The 12,618-nt window shown below is 36.4% G+C and overlaps 1 protein-coding gene across 1 annotated transcript in view; it reads right to left on the bottom strand.

Moving 5' to 3' along the window:
* Positions 1–12,618, bottom strand: part of FAM13B (family with sequence similarity 13 member B) — a 50,902-nt gene that overhangs the window by 12,131 nt on the left and 26,153 nt on the right. The window contains 8 exon segments of the mRNA XM_055812134.1: positions 441–506; positions 3,045–3,192; positions 3,634–3,688; positions 4,438–4,505; positions 8,059–8,082; positions 8,325–8,460; positions 10,425–10,580; positions 11,592–11,633. Coding sequence (XP_055668109.1) covers positions 441–506; positions 3,045–3,192; positions 3,634–3,688; positions 4,438–4,505; positions 8,059–8,082; positions 8,325–8,460; positions 10,425–10,580; positions 11,592–11,633 — 695 coding nt within the window.

The following is a 12,618-nucleotide window of genomic DNA, read 5'->3' as shown; positions in this document are numbered from 1 at the left end:
TCCCTTACAATTCTTAAATATTGTTTTCTCGCTGTCTAACAAAAGGCCTTCCAGAACTTGAATTTAAAATCCCACCCCCCTTTTCCTTTTGAAAGATTGCCTATATTTTCCAGTTCAAATCAGAAATTTGAAAACTGGGTTCAAAGTGTGCAGAACAACAGTAAGACCCACAAAGTAATCTTTAAAAGAAAATAACCCTTGTACCTGCTTTCCATTGTACATTTACTAAGTATTATTGGGACTTTTTGTTTTGTTTTTAAGGTATAATCTTGCCTGTTTACACAGTACAAGAAGGGGACCTTTTACAAAAAAAGTAAACAAAAACACTGCAGATCAGAACATTCCCAAGATATAAGGGACAGCAGGTGAAGGGTTAGTTAGAAAGCAAACCATAAACTATCAAAAGGCAGATAACTGAACGTATGGCGAACCATACTTACCCTCCCCTTCTCTCTGCAGATGCATTGTTTTGAAATCAATGAGGGGAAAAGTGATAGGGCATGGCGCTAATAAAATGAAAAAGAATGGCAAAAATACTAAAGTGAACACACAGCACAGTCAGAACAAACTATACATAACATGTAAAGCAGGAAGATACAGTACCAGGGAAAAACATCCCATCTTTTGGGCCAGGCTCTGAGCACTCTCAGCTTCCAAGAAATTTCAATGGCAGGTAAGGATGCTCAGTCCTTAGCGAATTTGAACTTTTTACTGAAAAGGTTTACAAAGAACTGACACAGAAGTAGTAAAGACTTATTGTAGTTTAACAAGGGTCTCATGCATCCTCACATTAACAAAAGACAAGTTCTAAACATGTTTTTGCTCACAGCTCTTAAATAATAGAGATGGCAGTGATTTCCAAAAAGCAGGACAAATGCAGAAAAGATACTCATAAATACAGATTAATTGATCTGCATTTTAGTCTTAAGCCAGCAAGTATCTGATGTTCATTTTCAAGAACTGTTGGTTACAGGCCTTTAAGTTTGCTATAACATCGGCTTTAATAACCCAAATATTGTAATGAGATTTGGACTAGTATAGACTTCTTTACAAAGCCAATCTGCTTTGATGGAATGCCACCAGGACTTGCAGTGCCTTGGAAGGCAGAGATCCTAATAACCATCCTAAACAGGACTGAAGAACAGTCAAAGTTAAAATACGTTGCAATGAAATAACACCGCTTGCAAAATATCCTGATTTTACTACCAAGAAGCTTATAATGTAAATTTATATACAGATATGCTACTTTCTTTTCAAAGTAAGGGTAATAAAGCCACTTGGGTAAGTAAAACCAAAGCAACTTTTATGAGCAGATTTAAGGAAATCATGAAAATGGAAGCCACAAACCTTCTGAGAACACGTATTAAATCAGGTTAACACAAATAGAGGATGCAACAAAATGTAATTTGCAAGTAAGCAATTAATGTAAATAAAACACTGAGAACATAAGCAGTTAAACTTTAGACAAAGTTATTAACTTGAGCAACAAGAATGAGAATCTGGACTCAGTGTCTTCAGATGCCTGCAAATTGACTGAATGTACAGTCTGCTAGGGGCTCAAGGCCAAACAGCAAATATTTTACAAATCTAAGCAAGACTACCACAAGTTGCAACCCCCATCATTTGTAAAAGAGTTATTAAAAGGAAAGCATTGATTCATGCAGGCAATTTGGAGAATAATCAATAGTGGTGACAAATTAACAGTAAATTATCACCATTTGAGCTTCAGGACAAAACTTTATGTGCTGACATGCTACAACTATATCCTGCACTGTTAAAACTACACACATTCCAAGTATACCTCACCAACTTTGGTATTTGTAACACAGCAACCAGAAATTAAGTGCAGTCATTCTTTGCTACCAACATCTTAACTAACATGTAGCTGTGACACAGACATCTCCAAGAATAGCTGTCACTGGAACAGCCTGCTGTAAGTTAAAAACTCATCCCTGCGTAGTAAATCTGTACTGTATCTACCAAGTTGTTTTCACAATATAAAACTGGAAACAGGTGGACTGTGGCCATTGTACTGTCGGTCACAGTTCACAGTATTTTAGCAAATTGTATCACTTGGATTTTGTAAGGTATGATGATTCAGAATATCAACATCAGGCAGAAGAAACAGGATAAGGAACACGTGAAAAGGTAAGTGCTTTGGAAAGTAGATCTTGACAAGAGTGGTTTGCTCTGATTACAAAGGGGTTATGTTTTTACACAAAAAAAACAACAGTCTAAACACTTATTACCAGACATTTGAGCAACAAAGTTCAGTAAAGTCACAAATTTAGGGGCTTGCTAAACCTGGAAGGCCATGAAGATCAAGGTCACAAACAAGGAATCCTGTCTGAGAGAAAACTATGTTTCAAACATTTTGCTTTTCCTAAAATCCAAACAACGGAGGGAGATGGGGCACAGAAATAATATCCATCTGCAACTTTAGATTTTATTTGAAAACTTGAGAGCGGTTTCAAATTCTCCAATGACATCTTGAAATCAACATCTGACATTCCTGATGTTTAAAACAAAACCAACATATTTTTCAGAATAAATGAAATATAAATTGCTGTGTTTAGCATTTCATGATTTTAAGTCAAATTCAGTTAGTATTAGAACTTCAATAGCTTACATTTTAAAAAAAGAAAAACAAACGACCCAGTGTGAATATTAACTATATGACATAATTAGAGAAAATGTTTTCAAGGACAAGGTCTCAGGGTCCTGAGAACCAAAAGCCGCTTAAAAATCAAAACAAAACAAACAAAAACATACAAAAAACCCAACAACAACAAAACCACCCAAATCTCTGTTATGAAACTTAAGCTTTTTTGCTTTCTTTAGTTGCTCCTTTGATTTTTTTTCTTTACCATTTTCCTTAAGTTGCAGATAGTTCTGAAACAAGATGGGACCTATCTTACCATGTGTATAGAACATATTATTCAAACTACAGAAAAGAATGTAAGTTGTCTGCTGCTTCTACTTTGTAAAGCGTTCTACTTATCATTACTAGCTAACTATATTGTGAGCTAAAGGGTGAAAATTACCTTCCCATTTGTCACCATCAGATACATTCTTCAGATCTAGACGCGGTACTTGCACACCCAGAGCCTCCTCAGAAACATTAATGTTGCCATCCCCTGACACCTCTGAATCAGTATTTGCATTAAGATCACAAGTCTTGCTACTTGAATCCTGTATTTAAATAACAGAACAGTTTCATTATTATTTAGCACCTGGAAATCAAGTCCCTAATCAGTGCCAGTTCCAGCACTTCTGGAATATTTCGGGGGGGGGGGGGGGGGCGGGTAGTGGTGAACTCTTCCTTCCTAACTCAAGGAATTCTAAACAATCTTCCCCCCAACCTGCAACAGTAGTCAGTATTTGCATTACAAAACATTCCTTACAGGAGATGCTTAAGTACAAGCTTGCTCTGCTGCCAAAAGTTTCCGTGAAGCATGATGAGATTTCTAACAGAGGTTTTGCAAACCTTGCAGCAGACCAACCAACATAAGATGTTATAAGTTAAATTTATTGGTTTTAATTTTTGTTTGGTTTTGGGGGTGTTTTTTTTGTTTATTTATTTATATAAACTTATAAGATGCTGTGTGTCTGTACATAAATGAAACATCTTACCAGAAACATCTCTGAAGATATTCTATCATTGCCCCCAAGCAATATACTATTTTGCCTAAAAAGCAGACACAAACATAGTTATGATTTTAAATACAATTTCTTAATGGACAGTAAATACAATACACTCCCCTTACATTCCCTCGTCCAGCTTTAGAATATATGCAAAGTATTTCCTTAAACTGAAAATTAAAATTCTGGGGAGCAAAAGTTTCATTGCTTCCCCCCCTCCCCACCCTTGTTCTTCACACAGAATTTCAAGCTGAAGCATGTAAACAACAACTGGACTTGAACCCAGTTGTAAACAAAAACAGCTCTGACCTTCATTCTCAAACTGGGAATAAATATTTTCAAAATCAATTCAACTCAAACTGAAATTTCAATCAGTCCTGAACTCAAACTGCAAAAGAACTTGAACTTTTCTGGCTAGTCACTATTACCAGCAGCATTAATTCTTCAATCATTAAGAGGAATAAAATGTATCCAAAATTTTTAAAGAAAATAATTTTTTTGTTCTGTTTCTGTTGCCCAGAACATAGGGTTGTTCAGAAAAAAAACCATGACATATATAGGCTTTGTACTTATATTTTTCTTTTAAGTGCATAAAGTTCCATGTCTTTTATATCAACATCATAAAAAAGGCAACTCCATCTTATCCTCTCTGTTTTCATGTGTGAAAAATTACATGTTTAATTTCACCTCCCTCATGTCATACTGTGTTGTCACCAATCACGGTTTGGTACACTTTACATTTCAAACCCGAAGTTACACATTCTGCCATGTCAGTGACTAAAGAAAAATACATACCCTTCACTATTATCTTCTCCACCAACATCCGCAGCTTCATCACATGGTTTCAATAATACGTCTGCAGTCTGCTGGCAAAAAGCATGTTTAGAAAGATTTAGGAACGGCATTCTCAGCTGAAAAAAAAAATCTGTAATCATCTCTGGCCACAAAAACACTCTCAAGAACTACAAGGACAGCTTCTTGCGTGGGGATGGAAATCATACTTTTTAACCACACAGTATTTTTACATTTAAGGCCAGTAACCAGGTGTTTTAATCACTAGAAGACAGACAATGACTTTCCCTCTTCAGGCAAACCATTTTTTATTACTTCTTTTACATATTAACACCAATAGGTCTACCACAAATTGTCAATCATAGCATGAAGTTTGGGATGCCTAAAATCATGGCAATAAGTATATCCCAGTCTCGAAAAATAACTGAGTTGGATGTAGACTTGTGCTCAGCCTATATGAAATGAAACAAGTCTGACAGACTTTCTAAAAGGAGCTACTAATCCCTGTTACTAAATAAAGCAGGAACAGAACTGGAAGGGGAGGAATAAATGTTGGCATTTCTATGACACTATCTCACAAAACAAGTTCAGATGAACACATGTCACTATTTTATTCACTAAAAGTTGGCACAGCCAGCCTGACTGCTTCAAGTATTTACGCCAAAGCCCAGTACTTGATTTCTTCAAGAAGCGCCTTACTTGGGGGAATGTAAGAAATTTGAAACATAAAATGTCATTTTAAAATAACAGATTGCGTTTGGGTTTAGACTTTGAGAAGTTCTCACAAATGATCTTGAAAGTGTCTGAATCTAAAATAAAGTTACCTGGGGAGTTCAAATATACATAACAGTTGCCAGTTTTACACTGCTGATAGTAATATTCACTCTTATCAGACAAAGCTCCATTATTTTGTTTACATTATTTCAGTCTTCAAGTCAAATTCCAGTTCAGGGAAACAATTTTTAATTACATGTCATTCCTCATACTCCAGCAGATAATTTCCACCCTGGAAGCGAGCTGTGCAAGTCTTGCATAGTCACAGTTACTGTCGTTGCAGAAACAGCTGCTTATGTTTCCCTTTCAGACCTATAGGAGAGCTCACACGCACATCTTGTTTCCCACAACCCTACACGCCCCTTCAAAACTCCTTTCATATAGGTAAACCAACATCTCCCTTTAACATCTCCCCTAAAGATCCAACTCTCCAATAACATTTGAAATGGCATGGTTTCTACGAAGGTAGAAACTAACACTGAAAAACCCGAAACTTCACCCCAGAATGCCACCTTATCACTGATACCAATGGGCAAAAATGTATCAAAAAGCACAAAAGGCCAAGAAAGACATCAGATATGGCAACAAAAGCACATCTATCTATGCATCACTGTGCGCTCCTAAGCATCGTGTTCCCCTTTATATTCCTAGCACAGAAACATGCTTGGAACTCTGAAGCGCACATACTTCGTAAGAAGTGTAATTCACGTTTCTCAGCTGTTCTTTGAAACCACTGAAACTGCATAAAATGCACTGAAAAGCCACCGATCTGCCATTTTTGTTTCTCCATCTCCACTTATATTTTCCAAGTTTTGATTTCTAAAGCTCAGCATGTATTTTAACTAGGAATTCAGGAGGAAGTAAAGTATTAGGAGTTAACATGAGAAACTCGCTCTCTGTTGAAGGCTTTCATTGTCAAAAGACTGAAAACCTAGAACAATTACTACAAATAAAAGATAATCTACAACAGCCAGTCAGGAAGACTTAACAGCAGAAATACAGAACTCTACCCTGTATTTTCAACAGGGTCCTTGCTAACATAAAGGATATTTTATCCAATTCAGGTGAATACTAATTGCAGTACCATGCTTTTGCATTTTGCACCATAGGAAAACAATCTAACCATTTTTTTTACAACAAGATTTGGCACTAATGCATCAGGAAAGCACTTGGACAATCAATACATTCTGTGAAATTTTAATTTACAGAATGCAATTCTTAAATAATAATCTAGTTTAGCAGGATCTGTTGAAAAAAAAAAAAGGGCTTGTTAAGTGTCAAAAGAGTCATTTGGGATCCATGAAAGCAAACAGAAGGCTAGGAGAAGAATACGTTACAATAGTGAAAAGCACTGCAGCAACATTTTTGTTTTAATAAAAACACAGATTCCAGACAAGACTCAGTTTCACTATGCTAAGGCATCCATTTCTATCTTTTCAAGTTCACAGACCCATTAAATTCTTCTAGTTAATTTAAGTCTAGTAACAATAGGTTTGCTTATCTAGTTATCTTTCAGGAAACCCTCAGAAAGATTTATGGATGCACAGGCAAGAAGCTAAAAGCTATTGCAGAAAGTTCTCTACACATGTATAGCAAATCTCTCTACCCACAGAATTCATCATTTAGATTTATGACAACAAAACTTTTACCAAATAAATAAGGAACTAGAGATCTGAATTTTTCATTAGAAGTGCTTATTTGACAGCTGCATATGTGCTATTTCGTACGGAGTGGTAGAAACTATATTCTCTTGCATATTACTGTTATACTTGGTTTCATTTTTGTCAGCACATATTTTACAGCATTGCTTGATCGCATAAAGATACCCTGAACAAGAGACTGACATCTGCTCACTAATAAAAAATGCTGGTACAGTTCAAGCCATCATTACAAATTCAGGCCATACATACTACAAACCTTCACATTTGATTGTATGTGAAGATCTAATAATCTGCAGCTCAAAGCAAAGCTGAGGCACATTTACTGTACAGGGTAAACAATTATTTCAGCCTTTATGGTTGATACAATACTGGGCTTCCATTCAAACTGTACACAGCACTTGCTTCTTCTAGCAACATGAAGCTGTTCAATTCAGGCATAATATAAAAAAGCAAGGCCAAAATTACATCTACGACACCTGACTACCCTGTGCTTTGTTGGTTTACGTTTTCAGTTGCTTTCTGAACTTTAACAGCAACTTCAAGTACCATTAGCATTGCATTTTTTGAGCAAAACAGTTTTTGAAAAACTATTTTATTTTCTACAAGCATGTTAGCTTCACATCACAATATGTGCTCATGCAGCACTTCAGACAGATTTTTCTGCTTTGGAATACAGATGGTCAATCCTGATACTTTTCAAGATGGCAATATTAAGCGCTGAACCTCTTCAGGAGGTCACAAGTCTAATTTTCTTTCCTTTTGCTTTTGCTAACACCTCGAGTGTAAGAATTTTAAGTGTACACATCAGTATGGAGGGACACGAGCTATCAGCACAGCAGAAGTCAAATACCTAAGCAAAGAGGTCCAAGGAGAAGTAACAGAACCTCTTTCAACTAGAAAGGAGATGAAGACATGTTGAAAAGAACAGGATATCTATGCCTACCACAGAAGAAACTGTAAACAGCTAGAAAAGGCTGTAATTAGCTAATTACAAAACCACACCTTCATACTACAAACACAGTCAAGAGGCTGCAAAGTCTCAAGGCAATTACTACTTCCACCATTTCTTGATACAGGCAAATGTGTGACAGGTCACAATCGCAGCTCTAGACCTTCTGCTCCTCAGGAAGCCTTTACTAACACAGATACTGTTCTAACCAGTGCTGTGCTTGCTGATACACTGACTTACCTGAGCAGAAGGAAGGGCTGGTACCTGTTAAAGACCAACAGAAAAACATTAGTCAGAGTCCAGACAAGCTGCACACAAATATCTCTGTGCATATTTACAAAACATGCACAGCAGAGAAGACAAGAAAAAAGACAAGATGAATGGCACAGAGCAACAGCACCATGTAAGGCTACATCAGAACCATCAGGAAAACTTGGATCTCTAAAGCACTTTGCTAAAGTCACAGAAAGTTATAATTTTCATACACTGGAGGCTCTTCCTCTCACCTGAACACTTTCTTCTTCCTCAGTTACAGTATCATGCTTCATAGTTTCACTGCCTAAATCATTGCAAACCAATACTTCAGAGCAGTCTCCTGTATTCTCACTGCTACCAGTGTCATTATCTTCAATAACATCATTCCTAAAGATAAGAACAGAAAGACTTCAGGAACTAGTTGTTCCACCTTTAGAAGAAAAATAAACACTACGCTATTTTTCCTTAAACAATATCAAACATCAGTTTTGTTGTTTTGGCTTTGGGTTTTGTGTTTGTTTTTTTTCTTCAACAAAATTATTCTGACCAAAGATACTAGTAATACCTGCAATTTCAACCACCTGTAGACAAATTTAATTTTTTATGTAGTTTATATATACTTCTGAGGTTTTCTACAACAGCACCTGATAGACATATTAAAATGTATTTATTTGATTCTTGTATTAATGGTCAAGCATACGTGTGTCCCCCCACTTACTATGCTGAGTCAGAAGAGCCAGAAGCAATGACATCGTGACACTACTACAACTCAATGAAGTTGCTGTGGCTACACTCCTCTCAATATTGAAGCCAGTTTATAGTTTATAGCTAGTATCACATCCTCTCCAGTAAGAAATCCCATTATTTCCAACATTTAATCTTCCTAGATTTCAACTTAAGGCTTGTAACAGTACAAACAGATTAAAACTAGCTTACACCATTTGTCCATACATTCTTTACATGCCACCACCTCTGTTACCACAATTCTGTAATTCATCACAACCTACCTTCCTTCTCCTCGCTCACAAAGAATTCCAAGCTACTTTAAAACCTGCTCCTCCTCTATCAGATATATAGACACTAAACAAGATGGTTTGGAAACTGATATCTTAACTCTTTTTTTTTTTCCTCAATTCTGTCAATTACTTTAAATTAATTCTAAGAAATCTGCACTGGATCACTGTATGTTTTATTTCTTCATTTAACTGTGTATTTGCCTTGTGCATGATCTGCTGGCAGCACTGCTTTAAAGGACCCAGATGACCTCTTTGAAGAATGCTATCATGTATCCTCTATTACAGTTAATCCATAGTGGAACGATGATCAGGAAGAAGCCCTTGAAATAGCCGCTGTGCCAGAAGAGTATATTGGTTTTAAACCTGCAGTGATGGTACTTTTAGCTTCCCCTTCTGTGAAGTCAGCCAGCCTTTAAAGCACTTAGTCTGTAACCGAAGGAATTTGGCTACAACACGTCTTTCAGACAGTTACCCTCTTACTTAAAAATTACTTCAAAGACATTAAATCTTTAACACTAAAACTCAGTTTTAATTGATCGTTACCAGCAATGATTTTTTTATGATCAACTGCTAACTTTAGTCTGACCTTTTGTCATAAGACTGCTAAAGCCAGCAAAGATTGAACAACTTAGAAAACAGCATCTGTCTCTGAATAATTCACGTATTTAAGGCTCTGAAGCAACAAAAGAACTTAGGTGCTGAAGTCCTAGTTAACTATGCATTTTTGGAGTTTAGGTATTAGTCACAACTATTTAATAAAGCACCAAAATGTACCAGCTTCTCAATGCTGCCATGGCAATCGCTACACTAATAACATGGTAAGATTTACAGTAACTATAAAAGCTGATCAAATGAGGCTGAAACTATGCAAATAGACCCACAGTGCTCACACTATCTGTTTTTAGCTGTTTCGTTGACACTGGAAGCCAGAGCAGTAAAATAGCTATACTGACATGGAAAGATAAGAGTAAAGAAACTGCAATAGCATCTACAATAGCTTTCATATGGTAAAATTATGTCACAAGCAACAACAGGTAAGAATGAAAGAACTTGAGTAAATTTAAGTTCTTGTGCTACTTCCACAGAATTCAGCAGTGAAGCAGTTATACTTCACGACATTTTTAGCTATAAGATCAATTTACAATACTTGCTTCAAGAGCTGTTGATTACTGGCAATTGATGGAAGTTGATTTGGTTTAAAATATGGAGAGAAATTGGAGTTAACAGCAGAAGTCATTAACTTTTGGTTTGGGTTGAGGATTGGGGTAGTTTGTTTTGGAAGAGTTAAGATACACAGTCCTATAGAATTCAGCACAGCTGCAACAAAAATCTTACTGGTTGTTAGATCCTTCCTCATCCCCACTGGGATTTTTTGCTTCATTGTTACAGCCCAGTCTGTGTTGCTGTATATGTTTAAGATCGTTATCTAAGCTGCTCTGCAGGTCGAAAAGATGCTGTTCCACAGCTGCTCTTATTGTTCTTTCTAAAATGCTAAAAAGGGAAAAAGACAGAGAATTCGTATTAATAACTCTTTCTGCTTTGATTAACTATGCAGAAAGGCAGAAACAGGAAACTTTACACACACCAGGAATCTTTGATGACAAGTACTTCAAGGCAAAAAGAAACTAACTTTCCCAAAAGGGCAGTCGAAATTACCGTACCTACTATCTTTTATTTCGTAAGATTTACAGAAAGTATTATGAAGTCTATTAGCAGTAATGTAAGAGTAATCAACACATTACAATGACTAACATATTTTTAATAACTATACACAAAAAAAACCCATAAATGCCTAATATATTAATGTGGCAATCGGTTCCCATGTCCAAAGCAGGTCAAAGTCAACCCTGGAGCAGGTACCACTTCAGCATGGCTGGCTGTAACACCCTCTGAACAGGGCTGTAATCTTAAAATGCAAGAGCCAACAGTCAGCAGAGACAACGAACAAGGACACGGGATACACCCAAAGATACATCAAGAAAAGAACAGCATTCTTTAAAAACAGACTACTCTGTTCAGCGCTTCTTAGCCAGCTCACTAGCAATTAGGCCTACAAAAATACCATCCTGTAAGAATCTTAAATGCTTTTACCCCATTTTTAACTCTGGAATCGTGTGTTTATTTTTCATCTGCATTTGTACACACAATTTCACTGAACTGTACTCAATATCAACAACTAGAAGTGGGGCTAAAAATGCGAATGCTATCATAATTTTAAAGTCAAACACCTATGATACATCTAAGTATAAAACCAAAGTGTTTTGGAATCTAGATTCTACCATACTGTGCTCCCATGCTTCTGCAGCGAGCAACACTGACAGACATAACATTTTTCCTGCATTAGTGTTAAATGCCATAAGTAAAATCCTTCACACTAGAATATGTTCATTCAAATCTGTAATCACCAAACCTACTGCATTTCTTTTTCTTGAAAAAAGACATCTTCTATGCACGTTCTAGCAACAGTGCAAATCAAACATTTTACATTTCCATTATACTTACTCTGCAGAGGCTGGCAAGATACTTATGGGAGAGATATGAGCACTGCAATAAAGAAGAAGAAGAAATAAGTTAACATAATGCAAAAACATCACACTAAAAAGTCTTGCAGTCAACAGAAAACACTTAACGACTGCATGTAATGCGACTAATAGAAGCAGAATAAATTATGTAAAGAAAATACTGACTTGCAGTCCCTTTATTATTTAGGTGAAGAAATTTTAAAGAATGCCATCATAAGGCAGAAAGTTGTGGAAGTAGCAATACAGATTTCTGTCTCTCAAGAGCCAGTACTCAGTATATTATGAAACTATAAGCTCTCAGATGTACAGTCTTTCCCATGGGAAATACTAATCACTTAGTCTCCAAAGATTTCCTGACATCTTGCTTAAGAATGCAGATTTTAACCTTGCTGCCTAAAGCAAATTCCAAATTACTCTGCTTTCCTCCACAGTTGCAATTCACAGAGGTTCTTCCCTGCCTGTCAGACTGTTGCATAATTCTATTCTGCAGCATTCAACAGATCTGCAGCAGTCTCCAAGGACAGCTACATTTCAAGTGCAAGGCAGGTACATTCCAGAGGTTTTGAGACATGAGCTAGCTCTTTGTAAAGCACTTGGAAATCTCCTAGCAGAAGCCACTTCAGCCTAGAATATTAAACTCCTGAGTGGGTGGAAGGGTAGAAATCAGCATAACTAACACAAGTAAGTTCAAGTTAACGTGTGCACGTGGTCCCTCTACAGTCCAATAACACGATCAAAATCTTTCATTATAAACAGAACACTTGAATTTTAGATGGTGGCAGTACATATACTAAGAATGAAATAAAATAAGAAAACTCCACTATAAATGGTAGTGAGTTGCAACTTAAGATATCTTATTCAGAAAAAAATAAATACTAATTTCACTTTGACTAGGAGGCGGGGACGGAGGCAAATAAATTCTTTTTCCTTCCCGTTACATAAAAACTAAGATCAAAAAGCTGAAAAACAAAATTTAAGCCTACTCTTTACCATGCAACAACACTGTT

Source organism: Falco peregrinus, chromosome 8 (assembly GCF_023634155.1).
Source record: "Falco peregrinus isolate bFalPer1 chromosome 8, bFalPer1.pri, whole genome shotgun sequence".
Lineage (NCBI taxonomy): Eukaryota > Metazoa > Chordata > Aves > Falconiformes > Falconidae > Falco > Falco peregrinus.
Note: the sequence above shows the minus strand (reverse complement) of the source record. Positions and strands in the feature narration are given on the sequence as shown.